The following is a 25478-nucleotide window of genomic DNA, read 5'->3' as shown; positions in this document are numbered from 1 at the left end:
ACTGATGACCTTGCTGTTTGGTCCCTTTAACCTCAAACAACCAACCAACCAACCAACCAATACAACCGCATTTTGTTATGTACGGACTCAATGAGTGGCCTTCTGGCTATTGACCGATGTTTCTCGCGCCATCCCTTGGTCTCAGCCACCCATGAACATTTCGCTGATCTTCACAGTGGTGCTTGTTCCGTTGACTTCCTTTGGGGCCCTGGCTATGTGGGTATCCCAGATAATGAGCTTGCTGATCATTTGGCTGGGGGAGCAGTCACTTACCCCCCGTTCTCTGTAATGCCTCCTGCAGCAGATTTATGGCTTCACATCAAATCCCACTTCGCACAATCATGGGCCAACTCTTGGGAGGCTACTTCCCTGTCTAATAAACTTCGTGCAATTAAGGTGACACGAGGCCTGTGATGTTCTTCCTTTCGCTTCTCCCGAAAGGACTCGACCGCACTGTGTCGTCTCCGCATTAGCCATACCAGGCTGGCCCATGGTTTTCTCTTGCGTGATGAACCATCCCCCACTTTGTAGTTGTGGAGCCTTCCAGTCAGTAGCCCACATTTTGGTGGAATGCCCCCTTCTTTTGGCTCTGTGTACTAAGTACAAACTCCCCCCGCACTTTACATTTAATGTTGGCTGACGATTCCCGGATACTCAACCTCGTTCTCAGTTTCCTCCGGGAAAGTGTTTTTATTCTCAGTTTTAAGGTTTTTAATCTCGCTCTGGTGTTGGGGCAGGGCAGTAAGTGTTGGGATATCTCCCACTGTAAGCTGTGTTTGGAGATTCCCGACTCCCCTCCCTGGCCAAGATTGTCTTTTCTTCCCCTTTTACTCTGTTTTTATCACTTTTTAGGATTGGTTAGTCTCCTTTTCCCATACACTCTCCTACATTCTAGCTGTTGAATGCTTTAAAGTCGCAGGTGGTCTTGCCTCTACTGCTTCAGAGGTGGGATATTTCCTGCCTCTAGCGTAGCCTTCGGATTGCTCTCTTGCTGACATACCTCATTTTGTTTTTACCATTGACGACACGACTGCACTTTTACGTTTTTTAGCCTTTTACCTTTTATCTTTCTGGCTTTTATGAGATGTCAGACTATCTGAATCGCCCACATTTGAAACAAGGGACTGATGACCTTGCTGTTTGGTCCTTTCAAGCCCAACTAACCAACCAACCTTTGGCTGAATGCCGTTCCATGCTGGAGGCCACCAGCTCTCAGCAGTCATTGAGTTGAGAGCAACCATGGTAAGATTCTTCCTTTTTCTGTCCACACCGTGTCAATTATATCCATTGGAATATCCATAGCATTAGAGCCAATCGGGATGAATTGTCGATCCTCTTATGATCCTACTCGCCGATCATCTTCTGTCTTCAAGAAACAAAGCTGTGTCCCCACGATCGCTTTGTTTTCCCTCATTTTCAGTCAGTCCGGTTTGATGTCCCCTCTGTTGATGGCACTCCAACACATGGAAGACTCATGATTCTTCTCCATGATACTGTCAATTATCACCCAATCCTCTTAAACAGTTCCTTCCAAGCTGTTGCTGTTCGCCTTTCCCTTTCTGAATGCACCTTCTCTCTTTGTACCGTATACATTTCATCGTCCACACTGATGGCAAGAGCTGATCTCCTTCATCTCCTTGGTCAGCTCCCGCCACTCTATTTGCTGGTTGGGGACTTCAATAACCACCAGCCGCTTTGGGGATCTCCACATCCTTGTCCGCGAGGCTCCCTATTGATTGATGTCTTCCATCTAGCTGATCTTGTTTGCCTCAACACTGGGGAACCTACATTTTTGTCTGCCTCCATGTCAGACTTCTCTCATTTGGACCTTTCGGCCGAAACTGTTCAGCTAGCTCGGCGCTTTGAATGGTTCGCTATTGCTGATACACACTCGAATGACCATTTTCCATGTGTCCTTAGATTGCAGCCACAACTGCCACCTCTGCGCCCAAGACGCTTGAAGTTTGCCCGAGCCGATTGGACACTTTTCTTCTTTAGTGACATTCGATGACAGTCACTTTCCTGGCGTCGACGATCGGGTCACTCGTGTTACAAAAGTTATTCTTACAGCCATGGAACGATCAATACCGCTCACATCCGATTTGCCCCGGCGCCTCCCAGTTCCTTGGTGGAACGAGGCATGCCGTGATGTAATGTGTGAGAGGTGACATGCTCTTCGCGTTTTCCACCACCATCCTACTTTGGCCAACTGTATTCGCTATAAGCAGTTACATACGTGATGCCATCGCGTTATCTGCGATAGCAAGAAGGCAAGCTGGGACTTCTTTGCTAGATCTTTTAACACCTTCACTCCCTCCTCAGAAGTTTGGAGTTGAATTCAACGGTTATCTGGGATGCCTAGTTTCTCCCCAATCTCTGGGCTCACTGTCGTGCATGATACCTTAGTGGACCCTGTCGCAATTCCTAACTCATTGGGTCAACACTTTGCTGAGATTTTGAGCTCTTCAAATTACCCGCCAGCCTTTATCCCAAATAAATGTGCAGTGGAAGTGTGACCTCTTGCTTTCTCCTCTCAAAATAGTGAAAGCTATAATACTGTTTTCTCCATGCGGGAACTCCAACACGCACTCTCTTATTCTCGCTCTTCGGTCCCAGGATCAGATGGTATCCACATCCAAATGTTGCTGCTTTTATCATACCGTAGTCTGCGTTACCTGCTTCGCCTTTATAACTGGGAAGCTATCGTCGTTTCTGTTCCAAAACCTGGAAAGGACAAACATCTCCCCTCTAGCTATCACCCCATTTCTCTCAAGAGTAGTGTATTTAAGGGTTTGGAGCGTATGGTGAATTGCCGTTTAGCTTGGTGGCTGGAGTCCCGCAGTCTTAACACCTGCCCAATGTGGTTTCCGAAAGCATCGTTCAGCAGTTGACCATCTTGTTGCTCTCTCCACTTATAATATGAACACTTTTCTCAGGAAATGCCAAATGGTAGCAATATTTTTTGATCTGGAGAGAGCATAAGGTACCTATTGGAGGACAGGCATCCTCTGCACACTGTTTTCTTGGGGCTTTTGAGGTCGGCTGCTCCTTTTTATTCATGAATTTATGGCAGAGTGCACATTCAAAGTGCGGGTGAACACTACACTCTCCCGTTCTTTCTCCTAAGAAAACGGGTACCCCAAAGTTCTGTGCTAAGTGTTATACTGTTTGTCATCGCTATAAATCCAATTATGGATCGTCTCCTTCGATGTCTAGGGCTCCCTCTTTGTGGTCGATTTTGCGATCTTCTACAGCTCTCAAGGATGTCTCGATCACCTCCACTGTTGGAGTATCAAAACCGACTTCCGCTTTTCCCCCAGTAAGACCATTTGTGTCGGTTTTTGGCGTCATACGGAGTTTCTTCTGCTTTCCCCACATCTAAGCCCTGTCGACCTTCCGTTCGCAGATGTCACTAAATTCTTGGGTCTTATGTCTGACAGAAAACTGTGCTGGTCCTCCCACGTTTCGTATCTTTTGGCTCGCTGTCTGCGATCTGTCAACACCCTCCATGTTCTGAATGGTACCTCCTGGGGAGCGGACCGAGTGGTCCTTCGCCTCTATCGTGCCTTAGTGTGCTTATAATATGACTATGGAAGCATAGTTTACTCCTCTGCTCGGCCGTCTATTCTTTGGCGTCTCCACTCTGTCCACCACCATGGATTATGTTTAGCATCTGGAGATTTTTACACCAGCCCTGTGGAAAGCCTTTATGCTGAGACTGCTGAACCTCCACTGTCCAATCAGTGGGCTGTCCTTGTGAGTCATTATGTTAGCCATCTGTCTTCCATGCCTGCTTATCCGGCCCATGACCTTTTTTTTGACGCCTCCTTGGATTTAGGGTATGCAGGCCGCCCTTCCTCTCCACCACCACTGGGAGTCCGCTTCTGTCAGCTGCTATGTTCTCTTTCCTTGCACTTTCCTAAAACTTTCTTGAAAACTGGAGGTACAGCACAGCCTTGGCTCCGCCCGCAGACTGCCTGCTCCGTGAATTTTGTCAGCTTCCCAAGGATGGTACCCCTTCTCTCGTTTATCGTCGGGCATTTGCTGCTCTATGCGCACAAATGAAGGATGCCACATTTATTTACACTGATGACTCAAAAACATCATTTGGTGTTGGGAGTGCGTAAATTGTTGGCGACGCACCTAATCGATTTCTGCTTCCTGACCAGTGTTCGGTTTTTACTGCGGAGCTTTACGCTGTTCTCCAGGCTGTCCAATACATCTGTCACCATCAGCACATCAGTCTCTCTTCTTCAGCCTGCTGTTCGCATGGTTCCCTTCGCTGATCTACAGAGTGTTTTATGTCGTCTTGTTGCTCTTTTATGACACGCACATTGGTGTACACTTCCCAATAATAAATTGCGGGACATGAAAGCTCTTCCGTGTGCTTGGATCTCTTCCTCCTGAACTTGTTGTTGGGATGAGATAATTTTAAGTAGACTCCGGATAGGGCACTGTCTTTTTAGCCATCGACGTCTTTTAAGTGGTGATCCTCCCCCGCATTGTCCCCACTGCTCTCAACTGTGGGCGGTGAGACACCTTTTACTTCAGTGCCCCTATTTTACTCCGCTACGTGCCCGTCTACAGTTGTCACCTGATATATCTTCCATTTTAGCAGATGAAGCACTCAGCCGATCGCGTCCTGGAGTTTGTGTCAGTGAGATGACATCGTTTTGAGTTTTGCTCCCATTGCTGCTGATTTCCAATTTGCTTTTTTTTACCTTTCCCTTGCCACAGACTGGGTGCTAATGACCGTAGCAGTTTTGCACCCTAAAACTATAACAAAAATAAATAAATAAATATATGCTCAGCTCAGCTTAGAAGACAGTTCATTCTATGACAGAGTGAGAAATATCAGTCTGCAGTTTGGAGTAAACAGAGACCTCCATGAATATTCAGAAGCAGACCGTCAGTGCTTCTCATATAGCAAGAGTGAGAGAAAACCCATGCAATAATTGAAGAAACCAGCTTGGACTGTATGGCAGAAGCTCTTATTTTATTTGGATATGCTGACCTCAGAGTCTTCAACTTTGTGTTGGTCATAAAATGTGTGATGCAGATAGGTCCTGCATGCTGCTCTTTTTGTAAATGTATCGTTCAATTCTTCCTTGACTATGGTTACATAGTTAATGGCTCTGCAGACCAAGCTATCTGGTGATTGTGATCAGGAAAATGGCAATTATCATAATGAGCAATGCTGATGCATTCTGTGTTGCTGATGTGGTTTGTATCTATTTCAAAACAGTTCTACTGAATTTGCATACTGTAAATATCGTCCTCCTTGTATCTGTCAAGAAAGTAGAACAGTCAGTGGAAACTAATTTTAAACTTATGGAACTAATTTTAAACATCTGCTGAAAGACTTCCTTAATGTTGATAAATGGCTACAGCCACATACAGAGGATTTACATACCTCTGGTGAGCTGGCTTGTCTAGTCATAGTTTGTTATATGTTATGAGATTTCCTAAGAGGAATAGCTCATCCTATGCTTTCCTGTATTTCATATTATTGCTTTTACAACTATGGAACACTTAACGTCAAACTGCTGTGGGTTTAAATTAAACAGCACACTGTAGATGTACATGACACATGGTTTCATAGTATGATTCGATTTAAGGTATTTATTCCCCCTCCTGTTTTATGTAGATTTTGATTTTACAATGGTGTACACCGATGAATGAAAGCTATTCTGCTTCTGGTGAAACTTCACTGTACTGCAAAGTTCATGTGCTTCATGTTACCAACATAACCACATGTTTTCATGCCACTAGACTACGTGTGGAGAGAGTCTGTACATTGCATGCCAGTGTTTCTCATCTTGGTCTTTCCCATTTTTAATCATGCTGGTGCTTTGGAAGAATGACTTTCAGTGTACCCCCATACAATCCTAATTCCTTATAATTTTATAAACATGATCATTATGAGATATGCTTGTAGAAGAAAGTAGTAAATTTGTTGAAGTTTTCACATTTTCCACTGAAATTTTAAGTGTAAGCCCTTTTCTTATGCACTGTCATTCTTGTAGTTTCTTATACTGAAATTTGAGTGTTCATGTAAATCTATCATACTGAACAAACTAACTTGCAAGGAATCTTGCTGTTCTTTTTTGAAGACTCGTGTGTACTTCCTCTATTCAACAAGGTAAGTGTGCTAAATGAACAAACAGATGAGAGTATTGTAACCATCCTCCTTTACAAACAGGTTGCACTCAAGACTCTGGTATCTGATTTGCAACTTAAGCAACTGTAGCGGAACTTGATATTTGCAAGCTGACTGATTATGGCAATTGATTACTGGTATGTGGTTCTATAAAGAAACATTATGTGCCTTTTTCACTTAGATGCCCATAACAACTTTTATGCTGTTAGTTATCTTCAGTTGCTAACAATACTACGTTAATGGTTATTAGGTTGAGACTGTACATATATAAGCTGCATTCCATTTTTCTTTTTTTATGAATGAGACCCAGTTGTATAAACCTTAAACAACTTTCGTGATATATTGTTTATTTTTAAATACCAAGTGATGGAGAAAAAAGTTATTTGTGTAGTATCTCTGGCTGTAATGTACATTAGATTAGATTGTTTTCATTCCATAGACCAAAAAAATGAGATGATTCTCATGGGTGTGGAACATGTCAGAAAGTATAACATAAAACATTTGAATATAATACTCACTAACCTGATCATTTGTCAGGAGATAGTCAAAATAGGTTAATACAATGCTGTAAACTGGAACAGAATTAACACAGTAGGAGTGAAACACTGTTATGCACTATCAATAAAATTATCCTACACAAAATACCTAGCCTTGACTGTTGTGACAAAGTGTTGTCAAAACTGAAATCTAACAGATATTTTTACTTAAGCTGGCTCAACAGTATGTTAAAATATTCATCTATGAAGTAGAAGGATTTGTGTATCAAAAAGTCTTTCAAACTCTGTGTAAACCATGCTTTATCTAAAAGCAAGTTTTTAGTGGTTGCTGTCAATTCATTGAAAATGTGTGTTCCTGAATATTGGACCTCTTTTTGGACCAAGGTAAGGGATTTTAGGCCTTTATGTAGATTGTTCTTATTCCTAGTATTGAGACTATGTATTGAGTGATTGGTTGGAAATAGAGATGTATTACTTCAACAAATTTCATTAAGGAATGAATACATTGAGAAGCAGTGGTTAGAATATAAAGTTCCTTGAACAGGTTTCTCCATGATGTTCTTGAATTTACACCACAAATTATTCTTATCACCTGCTTTTACACCCTAAAAACATTTGCTCGGTTTGATGAGTTGCCCCAGAATATGATCCCATATGATGTAATAGAATGAAAGTAAGCAAAGTATGCAAGTTTTTTAATATTTATATCTCCTACATCTGACATCATTCTAATGGCAAATACAAGTGCTTAAGCAGTTCTGTGGTATGCACTTCCCAACTGAATTTATGATCGAGTTGTAATCTCATAAATTTAACACTGTCAACCTCTTTGATCTGCGTGTCTTCATATGTTATACTCATGCTGGAAGGAAATCTTTTACAAGTTCTGAACTGCATACAGTGGGTCTTCTCAAAGTTTAATGACAGTGAATCAGCTTTAAACCAGTTATTAATGTCAGTGAAATTTTGATGAGCAGCTCTTTCTAAATCTGTACTTGACTTACTACTTACTGAAATGTTTTTATCATCTGAAAACAAAACCAAAACAAACTTAGCATCTGGCAATGTAACAGATGAGAGGTCATTAATGGATACAAGAGAAAGCAATGGACCCAAGATGGAACCTTGAAGAACACCACATGTAATTAATTCAGTCAGATGAAGACTGGCTGTTTGCTGCACAGCTATTTCACAACACCTTTTGTTTCCTGTTAGATAGGCAAGACTCAAACCATTTCACAGCATTGCCAGTGACACCATAATATTCTAATTTATGTAAGAGAATGCTATGGTTCACACAATCAAAGGCTTTTGACAGCTCACAGAAAATGAATTAATACATTCTCACTGTAAGTGTAAATAGCTTTCTCTATATCAGAACCCTTCAGGAATCTAAACTGTGACTTGGGCAGTGTATTATTTGCAGTCAAATGTTTAAGGAGACTCTTGAACACAACCTTTTCAAATATTTTTGAGAAAGCCGGCAAAAGTGAAATTTGTCAATAGTTTGATGGTATCTCTTTATCCCCCCTTCTTGTAAAGAGGCTTAACTTCAGCATATTTTAGCCAGTCTGGAAATCTTCTGTTGATAAGAGATTGATTACACAAATAACTTAAGATAGAACTCAACTGTCATGAGCACTCTTTGATTAACTTTGTTGATATGTTATTGTACCCACTGGAATAATTACATTTTAAGGATTTTATGATGGATGCTACTTCTTTCGGAGACGTGAGTATCATTTCCATTTTACTGAAGTTATTTTTAAAGACTAGTCTCAGATACTCCATTGCACTGTTCACCAAACCTGATAACCCTAAGCTGTCAGTAACAGAAATGAAGTACTTTTTTAAGAGGTTTGCAACACTACATGTACTTGTTACCAAAGTCTCATTTATTTTTAGAGCTATCTGTTACTGTTCCTTTTTACCCCACCTGTCTCTGTCTTCAAAATATCCCATACAGCTTTTACTTTGTTGCCTGATGTAATTATTTGTTTCTCGTAATAAAGCTGCTTTGATTTCTGGTTTACTTGCTTCAATATTTTGCAGTATTCTTTCTAATACATTACAATTCTAACATCAGAGCTGTTCCTAGATAGTACATATAGTCTCCCTTTTGTCCTACATGATACCTTTATTCCAATGAAATGAACACCCTTAGCTACTTACAGGCTTTGACATACATCAATGGGGACAGATGAAAATGTGTGCCTCGACCAGTACTCGAACCCGGGATCTCCTGCTTACATGGCAGACGCTCTATCCATCTGAGCCACCGAGGACACAGAGGATAGCGCGACTGCAGGGATTTATCTCTGACACGCCTCCTGCGAATCCCACATTCTCAATGTATTACCCCACACTACACTCGTAGTGCCCCCGCCCATTATACTCATTACTCGCGGCGCGTTGCCGAGTAATGAGTATAATGGGCATTGGCACTACGAATGTAGTGCGGGACAATACATTGAGAATGTGGGATTCGCAGGAGGCGTGCCAGAGATAAATCCCTGCAGTCGCACTATCCTCTGTGTCCTCGGTGGCTCAGATGGATAGAGCGTCTGCCATGTGAGCAGGAGATCCGGGGTTCGGGTCCCGGTCGGGGCATACATTTTCATCTGTCCCTGCTGATGTATGTCAACGCCTGTAAGCAGCTAAGGGTGTTCATTTCATTGTAATTTCATTCTAACGAGCTGCTTGGTCATCAATGGTATCTGTTCTTTCGGACATGTCCGAAAGAACAGATACCATCTTAGTAAATATATCTTTATTCCTTGTGGAATTCAGTTTATTTTTGGACTTCTGTATTATTTGAGTTACCTTTATGGGAAAACAATTTTGAAAAGTGGAGGCAACTTTATTAATGAATGCTTAGTATTTTCCATCTGAGTCAGATGTATTGTAAACATCTATCCAGTCCATGTCTTTGAGTAATTTTCTGAATTTCTCAATTTTTGTACTCAGATTTAATAGATTTTTATATTCTGACAAGTTTAAACATTTAACACAAGATGCTGCATGTCATGATCAGATAGCCCATTTACTATTGGTTTTGTGATAAGACTTTTTCCCTAGATTTGTCTACAAAGATATTATCAATAGCAGTCTCAGAACATTTACATATCCTAATAGCAAATTTCACAGTAGGAACTAAATTGAATGATAGTGTTACTGACTGCAATAATTGTTCTCTGACAGAGCTTTTCAATAAATCCACATTAAAATCCCCAGCAACCGCTATTTCCTTGTTTTTTACTATGAGATGGGACAGCAGAGCTTCCAGATTTTTATGGAGAGGTTAAAATTTCCTGTAGGTGATCTGTATATACCTGCTATTATAAACGACTTATTACGAAATACTACTTCTGTTGCACAAGCTTGTAAGTGCTACTCTGAGCAAAATGTATTAATATCAGTATTCTTGAAATCAAAACCGTTTCTGACAAATATGGCGACTCCTCCTTTCCCCATATTTTCTCTACAGAAATAAGAAGATAACTTGAATCCTGTAACAATTAACATATCTATACCAGTGGTCACATGATGTTCAGAGAGGCAGATTATATCAACTGGTTTGCTCAACTCCAATTCTTCAACACAAATAAGCAACTCATTAAGCTTATCCCATAGTCCTCAGATATTCAGATGCAATAGTGATGATTGATTGTGTGCACTGGCTGAATTATAACTGGATGAATCTAATTTTCCTGCCAATTTTTGAGTTCTTTAGTTTCAATCAGAGGCTGTCTACATGAATTGTGTACATTAAAATTTGCTTTCTGGCTGCCTGTTTTATCAGTGTGAATGTCATTTTCAGCCTCTCTCTCAACATCTTTTGTTTCTGCCCTCCCTACCCTAAAAAAACTGCTGATCTGTCACTTGTAGCCACTTGACAATGCCCCCCCCCCCTTTCAGTTATTTGCTATTAGCCCAGTCAGTTTTCCCTTCCCTTCCCTTCCCTTTCCTGATGAGGTGAAGGCCATGTGTAGTATGGACAAGTGGGACACCTGCTGATAGTCAACAGGAACCACACCGATATGAGACCCCATATCTGATCCAAGCAGCTGTTTCAACCCTAAATTAACTCTCCTAACAGAGGAGTTAAAATGAGGCCAGTCATGGCGCCTCAGAACATACACAAGCCCAACACCAGTATGTCTCTTCACTGAAGCTATGTTTACCAGGTCACTCTCAGTTAAATAATTAGGGTTCCTATCTATGCTGTTGCTCGCCCCACCCACCATTACCATATGTGCTTAGTACATCTTACATATTAGTAATCTGGTTTAGATAATCATTCATATCTTTATCTCCTTGAATAAATCTATTTTTTGAGAATTTTTGGAAGTATATGTATGTCAGCAAAACATATTTCAAAATAGAGTTGCAAGCTATGATTATACATTCTACAAAATTTGGCAGAAATATCTTGTTTGGGAAATAATTTTTCCTCAATTGCAGCATAACTTTTGAGATTTACACTTTATGCTTGTTGACTATTCTTTCTAAGTACATATTCAAAAGTGAGACCCTCTTCTAACTAAAATCTACTATAGATTCCTCAAACAAGACTGTACCCAGTTCTTGGAAAAAGGTGCAGGTCACATCCATCTAAAAGAAGGGTAGTAGAAGTGATCCACAAAACTACCTTCTGATACCCTTGTCATAGATTTGTTGTAGAATCTTCTGAGCTCAAACATAATGAGATCTTGAACAGAATGACCACCTCAGTGCCAACCAGCATAGCTTTTGATCATGTGAAAGCCAACTTCCACTTCCCTCACATGACATACTGAAAGATTTGGATCAAGGAACCAGGTAGATGCAGCATTTCTTGATTTCCAAAAAGCCTTTGACTCAGTAGCACACCTGTGCTTATTGTCAAAAGCATGGTGGGTTGCCCAGAAATTACGCACTGCATTTTTTTCTTCGGCGATTCTTTATTGAACATAATGAGAATTATTCACACGAAACGATGGTGTTTTATCTACACACCCTCTTTTTCCACGTAATCTCCATCCTGTTCTATGGCTTTCCTCCAGTGCGAAATGAGGGTGTGTATCCCCTGTCAGTACCAATCCTTGTCCTGGTGGTGGAGCCAGTGTTTCACTGTGTGAATCACCTCCTCATTGTCCTCAATGTCTTCCACGAATTGGCATCCTTTAATGACCAAACAAGTGGAAGTCCAAGGGGCTTGGTCAGGGCTGTAGGGTGGATGGGGTAACACTGTCCAACCCTGTTTTGCAATGTGTTCAGCAATCCTCAGACTTATGTGGAGCCAAGCATTACCGTATTGCAGCAAAACATCTCCTGAGTTGCTGTGGTGCCGAAGTCGCCAGAAGCGCATCTTGAGTTTTGTCTAAGTGTTGACATATGCATCTGAATTAACAGTACCGCCTTTTGGCATCACATCAATGAGAATTGCACCTTCACTGTCCCAGAACACAGTGATCATGACCTTACCAGTGGAAGAAGTTGCTTTGAATTTTTCTTCTGTGGGGAGTGGGAATGTTGCCATTTCCTCTACTGTCGTTTTGTTTCGAGCTCAGAATGGGGAACCCTGGTTTCAGCACCTGTCGCAGCTTGAAAGAGCTCCTCCTCAGCTTGAAAGTATTGCAAAAAAATCAAGACAAATGTTTCTTCTGTGCGATTTGTGATCCACTGTGAAACACTGCAGGACCAATCTTGCACACACTTATGAATATCCAAGAGTGTGGATAATTGAATCCACACTTCCTTTGCTGATTGACAGTTGCAGCACCAATTGTCGAGTCATAATGCATCTGTCCTCGTGAATGATATAATCGGCTCACTGCAACACGTGAGGTGTGACAGCTGTGTATGGTCTCCCCGACCGCAGCAAATCTTGGAGCTCCGCTGAACCACCTTCTGATGGCCTCATCCTCCATGCCCAGCGAGTAACTGTACTTCTGTTAACAGCAGATGCTTCATAGACTTTGCACAAGCGTTTGTGAATATTTCCCACAGTGTCTTTTTCTGCAGTGAAAAATTCAATGACGCCACATTGCTTGTAACCTACATCACCTACAGACGCCATTTTGAAACCGTCCTGCAGCTAAGCTACTTGTCGAAAGTGACAGCATCTTGGCGCACTCACTCAGGAGACTTCAAATAATACATATGTAACGATTCACATTCATAACATTGTTTTCAGCTGAGGTGGGAGGGGGGAAATGCTATGCTTTACTTTCTCGCCACCCCTCGTACAATCATATGGGGTATCAAGTGAAATTTGTGACTGGATTGAGGACTTTTGATAGGGAGGACACAGCATGCTATCTTGATGGAGTCATCATCAGATGCAGAAGTAACTTCTGGTGTGCATGAGGGATGTGTGTTGGTACCCTTGCTGTTCATATTGTATATTAATGACCATGGAGACAATAGTAAAATCAGGCTTTTTGTAGATGATGCAGTTATCAATAATGATGTGCTATCTGAAAGAAGCTGCATAAACATTCAGTCAGATCTTCATAAGATTTCAACGTGCAGCAGGGATGGCAACTTCTTCTAATGTTAAAAAATGTAAAATTGTGCAGTTCACAAAACAAAAAAAAAAAAAAAAAAAAAAACATAGTATGTTATGACCGTATTGGATCAGACAACTGATACAAATACCTGGTTGCAACATCTTGTAGGGAGATGAAATGGAATGATAACATAGGTTCAGTCATGGGTAAAGAGGATAGTAGACTTAGATTTATTGGCAGAATACTGAGCAAGTGCAATCCGTCTATGAAGGAGATTGCTTACAAATCTTGTGCAACCGGTTCTAGAATATTGCTAAAGTGTGTGAGCCCCTTACCAGATAGGACTAACAGAGGATGTTGAATGTATACAAAGAAGGGCAGCATGAATGGTCACAGGTGAGTTTGATTCCTGGGAGAGTGTCACAGAGGTAATGAAGAAACTGAACTAGAAGATTCTTGAAGATAGAAGTAAACAATCCTAAGAAAGTCTGTTGACAAAGTTTCAAAAACTGGATTTAAATGATGACTCTAGGAATATGCTGCAATCGCCTATGTATTGCTTACATAGGGATCATGAGGATAACATTATACACACGCGCATTCAATCACTCTTCCTGCACTCCGTACATGAATGGAACAAGAACAAACCCTAATAACTGGAACAGTGGGATATACCCTCTGCCACACATCTCGAGGTGGTTTGCAGAGTATAGATGTAGATGTAGAAGTTCATGACTGTAACGAAAACATAGCTCTTACCAATTAAATTTCTGTGATATAATGTGTTCGGTACATTCTTTAACTTTTATGTTGTGTTCGATTTGGTTGCATCCATGAACAGCAGTGTATTTTGTCTACATTTGTTATAAATTTCCACTAAATTAGTTTGCTGATTAGCAGAACCTCTACAAAACAAAAACTGGTAACTGGATCTGTCTAGTAATACTGTGTGACTGGGAGTTACAAATTACGCAGTTAGTCACAATGGAGATGTAATATTCCCTGTAGAATAATACTACAGCAAGACTAATGAATTAAAATCCATTTACAAAAGCTTCCTACAACATTTGGCTTAGTATTTATCCACATGTATACAAAGATTTTCAGTAATTCTGTAGTTTGCCCAGTTTTGTCAGTTGCTAAAGGTTTGTCATTTATCAGTGTTATGCTCTTTCATATTGGGACCTATGCCACTTTTCAGCAATTGTACAGAAGTAGGCTATGTAATAGTCAAAATCTAGAGCTGTTCCAATAAATGACAGATTTTGCAAGTGATTGCTATCCTCCTCTAAATTTGAATCCTAAGAAACAAGCCTGACTACCTTCTCTGAAAACTATCTATAGCACATAGTTCAGAAGAGCACCCATGGTGTGAAGATATGTAGATATAATGGTGACAAATAGGTCTGACATGTTTGAAAATGTTAACATTAAACCTAGTGTCAGTGATCATGAAGCAGATGTAGCAATAAATATTCACAAAGTACAAATGGCAACTATTACAAGTAGAAAGGTTTAAATGTTTAGTAAACTAAGTCAAAATGCCACATTGTCATATCTCATGAATTAGAAACACGTATCTCAGAGTGTGAGCATGTAGATTAGCTGTACTTCAAATCTAGGAGGAGGATGGTTCACAATGGAGGAGCCCACCATGGTTTACGCTGTCTCTAAAGAAACTTACAAAGTAACAGGAACTACTGAATTGAACTACATAGAGATGTGAAAGGAAATGAGACTGGCTGTTAGAAAAGGGGAATGTATGAAGCCTTACATGACTACTATAGCATAAACCTCCCAAAAAGAAATTCTGGTTGTATGTGAAGACTGCCAATGACACCACAGAAAGTGTCCAGACCCTCACTAGAGTACAATCCAGGAAATAATCAGTTAAGTCAATTAAAGTAACCTGGCTTGCCTTATCCAAAAAGAACACTTAATGTGAAACTGAGTGTGAAGTCGGTGCTGATCTTTCCTTGGACATAAGAAGGATTGTACATGCAGAATTTGTCTGTCAAATCAGAACAATTCTGTTTACAGGTTATGAAAAGGCTGCACAAAAGTTGTGTGTGAAAATGTGTGGCTATGTGGAATTCTGGTAGTGGTTTGTGCATCATGACAGTGCTCCTGCACACATGGCTCTTGTGATCACCTTCAACAAAGGTGACTACTGTAGTCCACACACCCTGTCAATCAGATTTAGGTGCCTTGAACTCCTTCGTGTTATATAGGATGAAAAGGCGCTTGAAAGGAAAGTGTTTCGCCAAAGATGATGACGTAAAACACAATGACACAAATAGTATCAAAGGGGACAAAATTAAATGTGCTTCCAACCACTAGAATGAAATTTGGACAACTGCATTAGTGCTTATGGAGAATACTTTGAAGGATATTATAATTATTTGGAAAAAGGTAGATTTTTTAATAAATAAATCCCAGTTATTTTTGCCTCCCCCCCTTTGTAGATACTTGTAACTAAATAAATGTAGTTTTCCATTTGCCATATAGTTTTGCCTCAATAAATTGAGGCATCGTAAGTGCCATTATGTAATGGTTTTATTCATGTGTGCGCTTGCTATTCAGTTGGTGAAGCTATTCTTATGCCTACACAACTAATAGTTCTTGTCTGAAAAATAAAAACCTTTCCACACTGTTATTCAGTATGTAATTAAAAAATAGTGTTTTTTTAAATTTTATAGGGAACAGGGTTGAAGACTTCTTGTTTGAAAAAATAGAAAAGAAGAGACCAAATCGGCTGACAAATCTTGAATACTTAGGATTGGATATGATTGAGGCAGGGAATGAATTTGGTCCAGGTACAGCCTATGGTAAGCAAGTGTTCTTTCAGTGAAACTTACATTGAGTTTAGTGGCAATATTATGAAAATGGTAGATTGCTACACACCTTATAGTGGAGATGTTGATTTGCAGACATGCACACCAAAAAACTGTTAGACAAGTAATCTTTCATCCAAAAAAGCTTCCTTGTGAACACACACACACACACACACACACACACACACACACACACACACACACCCAACCAGTCTCTGGCTGTCAAAGCCAGCCAGAGACAATGCTCGTGTGTGTGTGTGTGTGTGTGTGTGTGTGTGTGTGTGTGTGTGTGTGTGTGTTTCTGAAGGTCTGTTGGCAAAAAGCTTACTCGTCTGCCAGTCTTTTTCTTGTGCATGTCTGCAACTGTAAATCACTATATGGTGAGCAATCTGTCTGTTTCATAATATTGTCACTATTCTAGCCTGGATTTTCTGTTGTTACATTGAGTTTACCCTTACTAATATGTAGTCAATTAAGGATAATTAGTTTTTGCATTTCAAAAGGAAACTAATTGATAATGGGCAAAACAGTCTTAATTGTGCAATTGTTTCCCTGAATATGTTATTGCAACTTGTGCAATGTTACAAAACAATGTGTAGTAGTTGTCACATTTTTCAGTGTGTGATTATGAATTAACTTATACTATTAGCTTACAGAGTACTGTCCATTTGTAAGTAATATTAACTGAAACATTTGTTTCATCATCTTCTAGGAAGTGCATTGGTTAAGGTAGGACAGTGTGAACAGAGATTGGGACAGACTGAAAGGGAATTCATTAGTTCAGCTGGACAGTGTTTCATACAACCCCTAAGGAAGTTTCTGGATGGTGAAATGAAAACAATTCTGAAGGAAAGAAGTCTTTTGGAGAGCAAAAGGTAATTGTAATACTTGTATTTTGAGAAATTTGATTGGGGAAGTTATGGCACATAAACAGCAAGAATTAACATTAATCTTTACTTCTCACTCTGTCATCACCTCTGCACTGAAACTGTCACCGTGTGTGCCAATGAACTGCACCTCTCCCTTCATCTTTGTCTTCCCCTCGTCTCTCTCATCCTGGATTCTGAGCCTATACCTGTGTTCTCCTTGAAGAAGAGACTAATAGCTCCAAAAGTTATTTTGTGTGTCTTGTGGCAGCGCTAAAAATTTTGTCTGCAAAAGTTAATTCCTGGGTGGCAATACTGTCTCATAATCTTTTATAAAAAAGCAACTTGGTTTTCTTTTGCTTTTTTCCTAAGCAAAGATTTTCTTTTATATTGAGCTGCATAAGAGGTAAAATAATCTGATTGGTAGGCTATCATCCATCTGGTAAATATTATGTTCATATCTTCGACTGCAGTGAAACATCCTAGATAACTGTAGTGTCTTGTTACTGTAACATAATAGCAAGTTCGTACTAAAGTTCTCTGTGAAGTTGTTCGCATCACTTTCTGTAAATGAAGGCTAGTGCACTGTTGCTTGAAATTGTTATCAAATTTTCTCTCTAGGCCACTCCATGAGTGAAACTTTTGAGAGCTCAGGAGGTATGTGTTAAATATGATTTGTCAAGGGAACAGGTTTTCATGTGATTTAATGTATTTTTGCAAGAAAAAGAACTGATTGAAAACCCAACTGCCTGTGCAGAACATTCAGTTGAGAGGTAATCTAAAGGTGAACAGAGGTAGAGATGTTGTTGGTTAAAAGTGAGACTGATTAAGGAAAAAGTAAATCTGCTGCAGACCATTGTGCATTAGATATTGGTAGATTGAGGAAGAGGAGATCGCAGTAAAAAATGGTTTTGAAACAGTTTTCTTAGAAAAGAAAAACAAAGTATATATTTCTTGGTCTTTTGGAGTGCATTAAAGATGATTCTTCACTTGGAACATGTTATTACAGGTACTGAAACATTCGTTTTCTGAAGAAATCTATAAAGTGTACCAAAACCAGGTCACACACCACTTTCACTGACTCCTCCCCCACCCCCCCCCCCCTCCCTCCCTCCCTCCCATAAGCAAAGAATGGGAAAATTAAAAACCAGATCTATGCTAATATTTTAGATGCCACAGTGCTGCCCATAAGGAAAAAAGATTGGAATCATTTTTATTGGAGTCTGTGTGATAGTGTGTGTGAGAAAAATAATTGTACTAAAGTGGCCACTGTGTCACAAAAAAGTGCACATCTACACTGCACTTGTTAATGAAAATTTGGTAAGTAAATCCATCTGTGCAGTTCTTGCTCGAACTTATTCCAGAGATCAAAATCATTGTGGCATTTTTCTAAGTTGAAGCCTGAAAACACTTAAATGACATTATCTTTGGACAAAACATAATTTTAAAGGAGCTACAAACCATCAACAGAGGATGGTTCCAGTACTATCAGTACTTGTAGTGGAGTATTTGAAGGCAGCACACATTGTAATGGGCATGCGTAGTAATCTTGTAAAACATTAGCCTCAATACTATGTTTGCAATTCTTTTACTCAGTTGTTTCCCTTCATTTCTCGCAATACAATTAAATATATAATTTGTAATAAGAGGGCTGCTCAAAAAGTATCAGAATTTTATTTATAAAATCAGTCTTTATTCAGATATAATTGTTTGACATTATTCACCTTCAGAGTACTCCACTTGAGCTTTTACTAACCTCTCCAAATACTGCTGCCACTGTTGGAAGCATCAGTTGAAAGCTTCTTTTGGTATAGTGTGCAGCTGCCCTGTTGTATTCTGCATAATGTCTTCACTATTCTGAAACCTGGTCTTTCAGTTTAGGGTAAACCAGAAGTCATTTGGTGCTACGTCAGAAGAGTAGAAGGACTGACAAACCACAGCCATTCTGTGTTTGGCCAAAAAGCTCTGAATTAATTGAGAATAATGAGCAGCTGCATTATTGTGGTGAAGGTGCCAACTGTTCACTGCACGAAGTCTGGCTGCTTCATGACACTAGTACTTTCAAGGGCTTACTTGTGATGGACCATAGCACTAGTGTAAAAAAAAAGACACTCGGTATGACTTTCAAATTTCTGTGGACCTTCCTCATGTTTTTGGTCTTGTGGATGGTCGATATTTCCATTGTGATGACTGAACATTGTTTCTGTGTCGTACACGCAAACCCAAGTGTCACCAGTGATCCCTATGTTAAAAAAGTTCAGATAACTGTTTACTGTGTCAAGCATGACCTGTGTGATCTCCAAAGGAAGTTGCTTCTGCTCAGTTGTTTGCAGCTTTGGCACAAATTTTCTATAGGTCCTCCTGGGGCTCACAAATGCTCTTTTAAAATGGGATGAGTGGACATAATATTAAAATAACCTTGTCCGCAAGATCTCTGATCACGATTCATCTATCGTGCATCACCGAGGTCCTTACGTGATCAATAACAACCAGATTTCTAGATTCACTGATGAGTGACCATCTTTGAAGCCATTGTACCCCTATTTTGTCTGTTTGGTACCCATTGCTTTGTCTCCAAACACTTATTGAGTCTTAAGGATTGTTTCAATTTGAGAATCGTCAAACTTGAAACAAAATTTGATGCATTAATGATGTTCCAATTTTTCTGTCATTTTGCCTGCAACACAGAGAAAATTACCACTTACACACATTCACTTGTCAGTGGCTAGGTAACAACTGGTTGTTTCCGCAGTCTTGAAAAAATTAATGTGTGCACTATGTAGGCCTACATACACAGGGAGCTTATGTGCTGCATACCATTGTTGATTTCAACAATAAAAATGTTGGATATTTTTGAACAGCCCTCATATGTACTACTGGTCATTAAAACTGTAACAATAGGAAGGATAGCAAATAACATAATTTCACTAATTTTTGGTGTATGTAATAGAGGAGGGATACGTGATCAGATTTGTAGATGACTTAGAGGTGTACAGTTTGTGAAATTTAGTACACATCACTGCCAGCAACAAATGCTCTGACGGACATGGGTACATTATTCTGTGCTTCTTCAGGTTTAGGCCAGAGTTCATCAGTTACAGTGGCTGGTGATTAGTGGCATGTTAGTGTATCAGTAACCCATGACCAGCTGTTTTAAATGTGTGGTAAATGCATAAACTTTTGTGGCCTAGGGAGTATTTGCACCTGCTGTGTAGCAATGTAGGTCATGACAATACAGGCAGTGTGTGGTCTTGCATTATGTTAGTTAAATGTCATTGGGTGCAAAATTGTTGGCATGCCCCTCAAAGCTGGTATGCCAAGGGAAGGTGCAACATTGGTCACCATGCTAACAATTCGTGGTGCTCCAGACTCATCAAGCTGTTTGTGGATACTGGATTCCCAGCAAAAATCTCATTTCCTGACTTAAGGTATGTGATAGGGCTGTGTGATTCTGTGTGACTGAGCAAGCAGTATGCCTGTCCTTTCGGACACTGGTCATTTGGGGCTATTGAGATCCTTCATGGCCCTGATGATGGCCCTCATGAAATCACTGATTTCATATTTGCACAACAGTTATGATATGCCAAACAGCATGAGCAGCTCTATCATGGAATAATAAACCACCATCCTGCCACTGTCAAATTTGATGAAGAGTATCACATAACTTAGGGATGGGAGGGCTGCGTTTTTCCCAGTGAGCCCCAACAGCAGTGGTTTGGTATGGGTATGGTGGCTCTTGGTTTCCAGAGCTAGAGACTGGCCATATCAACAGGCCTCATCTGCCCATAAACTCTGAGCATACATCAGAGATGATCACTAGGTATAGCGGTAGATTTTTGTGTGTTTCAGAGAATGGGACTCTTAGCTTCACCACCTGGACTGCAAGAAAGGTACAAAAAAAGAAGAAACCTGCAAACTCAAGGAACACATGTCCTACATGCTAATCAGGTGAATGTTTGTTGAAGTGAAACAGTATCTAGTGGGCAACCTCTGGGGCAACTGCCACGCTTCACCAATTGTACAAGGCCTGCGGTACTGTATCTGGGTCGACATTTGGATTCCTAGCAGTTCATGGGATCCTCATGGAGCAAAGTAAATTCAGATCTCCTCCTGATGGGAAAAATGTGCAGTCAAGTAGTACATACACCCAACCAACAAAGAGAATTTGGGTGATCAGTCCACCCAAGTAGTAGCCTTAAAATTATAGTAACAGAATATGAGTTTCCCATAATGCTTTCATTGTTATCATGAGAGCAAAGCAGACCTTTGAGAAGGTCTCTCCTTTCCATATTCACAAGGCATTGGAGGCTAATGTTGGGTCCTTAAAAAGTGTTAAATGACTTCGTAGTGGAGCACTTGTAGTTGAAAGTGCTGTGTCAAATTAAATATCTAAGCCTTAGGTGACTACCCTGTGATGGCTGAGTTACATAAAACCCTTAACTTTTGTAAAGGCATAATTATCCGCTATGATATAGTGGAGATGGGCCCTGAGGAGTTACATGAAGAATGGAAAATATGGATGTCGCGGAAGTGCGGAACTGTATGAAGAGTGTCAATGACACATTGGAAAAAACTTCAACATTTATTCTAATGTTCAACACTCTGGAATGACCTGAATATATTTTCCCAGTGCGCATCCGTTTTTAGGTGTTCTCAGTCCTGTGTTATCCTTCAAATCTCAGAGATTTGGCCACACCTCAATGACATGTAATGGAAGGGCTGTATTTAGAAATTGTGGATGCTGAGCTCGCAAAGCAGGTGATTTCTTGTACGCTTCCTTCAAAATATAACAAGTGCTCATGGGGTCCCCACTATTGAGCAGGGAGTGTGGGGACTTATTAGAGCGAAGAAAGGAAAATTCAGGAATAAATACCCAAATGAATGAACTGTAGACCAGGGCTCTCTCCAACGTTACCCCTGACCTCTTGGGTAAATTACCTCTGCCAAGGAAGGAGGACAGGGACAACCACCGCTAATCAATAGCGCCACAGGGACTTCTGAGTTGCTGTGAACTTAAATGGATACTGATCGCATTTGAAAGAATTGCAACTTCTGGCCCAGGGGAGGCCTTTCTGTATCTACTTGCAAGAGATTCATTTTAAAGCCACTGATACGCCTGTATTAAGGAGCTACCACCCCTACTGTAAGGACGATGTTACTGGAGAAAGATCAAGGGGTTGAGTGGCTGTTTTCGTCGATGCCAGATGCCATTCCTGTCCTGGCCATCTTACTGTGGCCGTACTAGCAGTTGCAGTGGAAGTTCTCACTCTAGTTAAAATCAAAATACATTCTTTAAATCCTCCATTGCATGATCTGTTGGGTGCAGATGCACAGACAGAACTCTTCTGGGGACTCGCCTGTCCATTCCTCCTCATGGGTGACTTTAATGCTTTTGGGCACACCTATCGTATGCTCTGGAGGTCAAATTATCAAGCCCTTTGTCCACCTGAAGAATATCTGCTCTATGAATTCTGGTCAGATGACACATTTCTCCACAGCTACAAGGTTATCTTTAGCCATTGACCTTTATTTTTGTTCCCCAGCTGTTGCAGAGTTAGTTCAGTAAGAAGTGGCCACAGATCCTGTGTGGATTCATCTACTGAAATAGGCAGTGAAAAATAGGAGACCTCGAAAATGGATAGTTTAAAGGGAAAATTGGTGAGATAGTCAGCAGGCCATATTTGAACAGGATTGTCCCCAGGAGGTGGTGGACATTATCACTTTGGGATCCAATGAGCCGACACGGATTCCATTCCCCCGTCTAGCAAGCACCTCACATGATGGCTGTCGCTTGAAATGATGAATGTCACTCAGCAGTCAGTCAGGATGCAGGTATGAGAAGATACAGACACTATCAAACTACAGAAAATCTTTGTGCCTTTAGATCAGTGAGAGCACAGACAAGTGATAAAAGAACAGAAGAGGAAATCCTGGATGGAATTGGCAACTTCCATTAATCAGCAAATTTCCTTTGCACATATTTAGGACTCAATAAAGTGAATTAGACTAGGGCAATGCACGTCCCCTTACGGCCTTGTTGAGAAATGGGGTATTGGTGGAGATGCTGAAAGGTATGCCTCAGTTTATAGGTGAGCAGTTTTTATTGTCACTGTGTCATCCATAAAAACTCCTGCAGTCCAGATGTGGAGATAAGGAGGCTCCATTTCTTGGATACATTCTTCCATTCTCCATTTGGGAATTGGAATCAGTTCTGTCCATAACCAGAGACACTGCTCCAGGACCTGATCAGATTCACTATGCCATACTCTGTCATCTGTGCCCTGAAGCCAGATGCAAGCTCCTATCTTGTTTCAGTAAAATCTGGTTTGGTGGATAGTACTCAAAGGCGAGGGAGGAGGCAATATTAATTCCATTATTGAAACCAAGCAAGGATCATACTGACCCTAACGGTTACCGAAGCGTAGCCTTTACTGTGCCGCTTCCATTGCAGTTTGTGTTGCTACCAGTCAATCCTTGACAACTTACTTTTACTGGAGAGGATGATATAGGATTCCTTCTTACACCAAAACCACGTGGTTGGTGTGTTTTTTGCCATGAAAAAGTGTACATCATCACTAGGAAATAAAACATTCTTTGCCAACTTCATGAATGGGGACTACGTGGATGTCTGCCACTTATTATCTAATCCTTCCTTGAGGACTGATCGTTTTGATATTGTGTTGGTGATGCCTTGTCTGACTGTAGCGGTTGCCAAGGCCGTGTACTCAGTGTCACATTATGTGCAGTCACCCCTGCAGTCAAGAACCCTGTTAAATGTTTCCTTATATGGATGACTTAGCAGTTTTCTATACTTCCTCCAATCATTCAATGGCAATAAGACAACTACAGCTGACGATCAGGAAGCTGGAAGCTTGGGCCAGTAAAACTGGTTTCATGTTCTCACCCTAAAAGCATGTTTTTCAATTTTAACCAAGCTGATGGAAATTTTAACCAACCACAGTTCACAATGGGGGAAAATATTTTACATTGTAAGGACGGTGTGCATTTTTTGGGTCTACTATTTGGCTCAAAACTAACCTGGCTTCTGCACCTGAAAGACCTTTAAATAAAGGGCTTCAAATCGTTGAATAGTTTGAAATGCTTCAGCAGTATAAGTGCTGCTTACTGTGTATCAGTGGAAAACTTTGAATACACAGCCAGTTGTGGAACGATCTGCCATCTTGGCATGTTCAGAATCCCAAAGTGACTTTAAGGTTGATGCAGTATGAGAAAACTTGTACTCCAGATTACAATTTAAAACTGTTTTGTACAATTTTAAATTCATACCACAGTTTTTCCATTGTTTATGCAAATGGATCCCAGCAAGAGAACACCCATGGTTGTTCAGCTGTTGTCCCTGATAGGGTTTCGAAAGTGCGTGTTCTGGAACCATTTACAAATTGTGACATGGACTTTTGACATTCCATTCATCACAGCACAAAGTTTCTCGTCTGTTCTGACTTGCTCCATGGGCTACAAATGGTCTACCACACATATCCCATAGACCAGTGTTTTTCAACATTTTTCAATACGCAACCCTTTTCCAAGTAAAAATATTCTGGTGACCCCAGAACCATAATAAAAATATGACAAAAAGTACCACATCTGAACTTGAGTGAACTTCCAAGGTTTTGTCACAGAACCTTGTCACTTCCGTGTGACATTTATACCACAGCAGATGATCATCATAAAACATATGTTACCAGCCATGCTGCAACTGCTTTCTCCTGCAACCGCGACCCCATGAGTAAGACTTTGCGACCCACCAAGAGGTCACGACCCACAGGTTGAAAAACACTGCCCTAGACCATTTGGTTCAGCTCATACATGACTACTTGCTTGCCTCCAACACTGTGGGAAGGAAGTTATCTTTTGTTAGGAACCTGTATACATAGGGATACAGGACGACATAGATGACAAAGCAGCAAAGGAAGCATGTCGGGATGGTATTGTACGTCAATGTGCCATCCCCTTGCACATCATCTCATTAGCCCATCATAATCTCATTATCTGACAAACAAATCGTGCTCAGTGGGAAACTGAATGGTTGGAGGTAACAGAAAACAATCTGTGGTCACTCAGATAGACCCCACAGGCATGTCAGACGACATGCAGACCACGCTGATGGAAAGAAGTGCTACTGTGTTTGTTTGCATGGTCATCTTCCGCAGCAGCTGTTTAAATCTGTTACTGTAGGTTATCTGTCTTAAGATGACTGCAGTTTAATTAAAAAGAATTTGATACACGGTCCACAGACTAAACACAGTACCATTAGAAACACAGTTACAAAGAAGAAATAAATACCATAATACAAATAACCACAAACAGTGGATCTTAGTAACAAAACTGAACAAGAAAATCAAGAAACAGAAAAGAACAAACACCCCACGGTCACCAATACAAGGACAAATTTACACACAAATAGCTACACAAAATACAAGAATAGAAACAACACAAAGTATGCAAGAAACAGGAAGTAAAAGATAGTACACAATGACAGACAACCACAAATACACACACTGAATATCCAATGTTTTCAAAAAAACAAGACATAAAAGTAGCACCCCTCCAGGGCCTCATGGTCCTTTAAGTATGTGTGTGGCGAACACGGGACCCTGAGCTATTGC

The 25478-nt window shown here is 40.5% G+C and overlaps 1 protein-coding gene across 3 annotated transcripts in view; it reads left to right on the top strand.

Annotated features, from left to right (window-relative positions):
• The window catches only part of LOC124615602 (endophilin-B1), a 226219-nt gene that overhangs the window by 60624 nt on the left and 140117 nt on the right, over window positions 1-25478 (top strand). For all 3 annotated transcript variants that reach the window (XM_047143594.1, XM_047143593.1, XM_047143595.1), the window contains exons 3-4: window positions 15851-15979; window positions 16698-16860. In XM_047143594.1, the coding sequence (XP_046999550.1) occupies window positions 15851-15979; window positions 16698-16860 (292 nt within the window). The remainder of the gene's footprint in view (window positions 1-15850; window positions 15980-16697; window positions 16861-25478) is intronic.

The sequence above is a fragment of the Schistocerca americana genome, chromosome 5 (assembly GCF_021461395.2).
Source record: "Schistocerca americana isolate TAMUIC-IGC-003095 chromosome 5, iqSchAmer2.1, whole genome shotgun sequence".
Lineage (NCBI taxonomy): Eukaryota > Metazoa > Arthropoda > Insecta > Orthoptera > Acrididae > Schistocerca > Schistocerca americana.
Note: the sequence above shows the minus strand (reverse complement) of the source record. Positions and strands in the feature narration are given on the sequence as shown.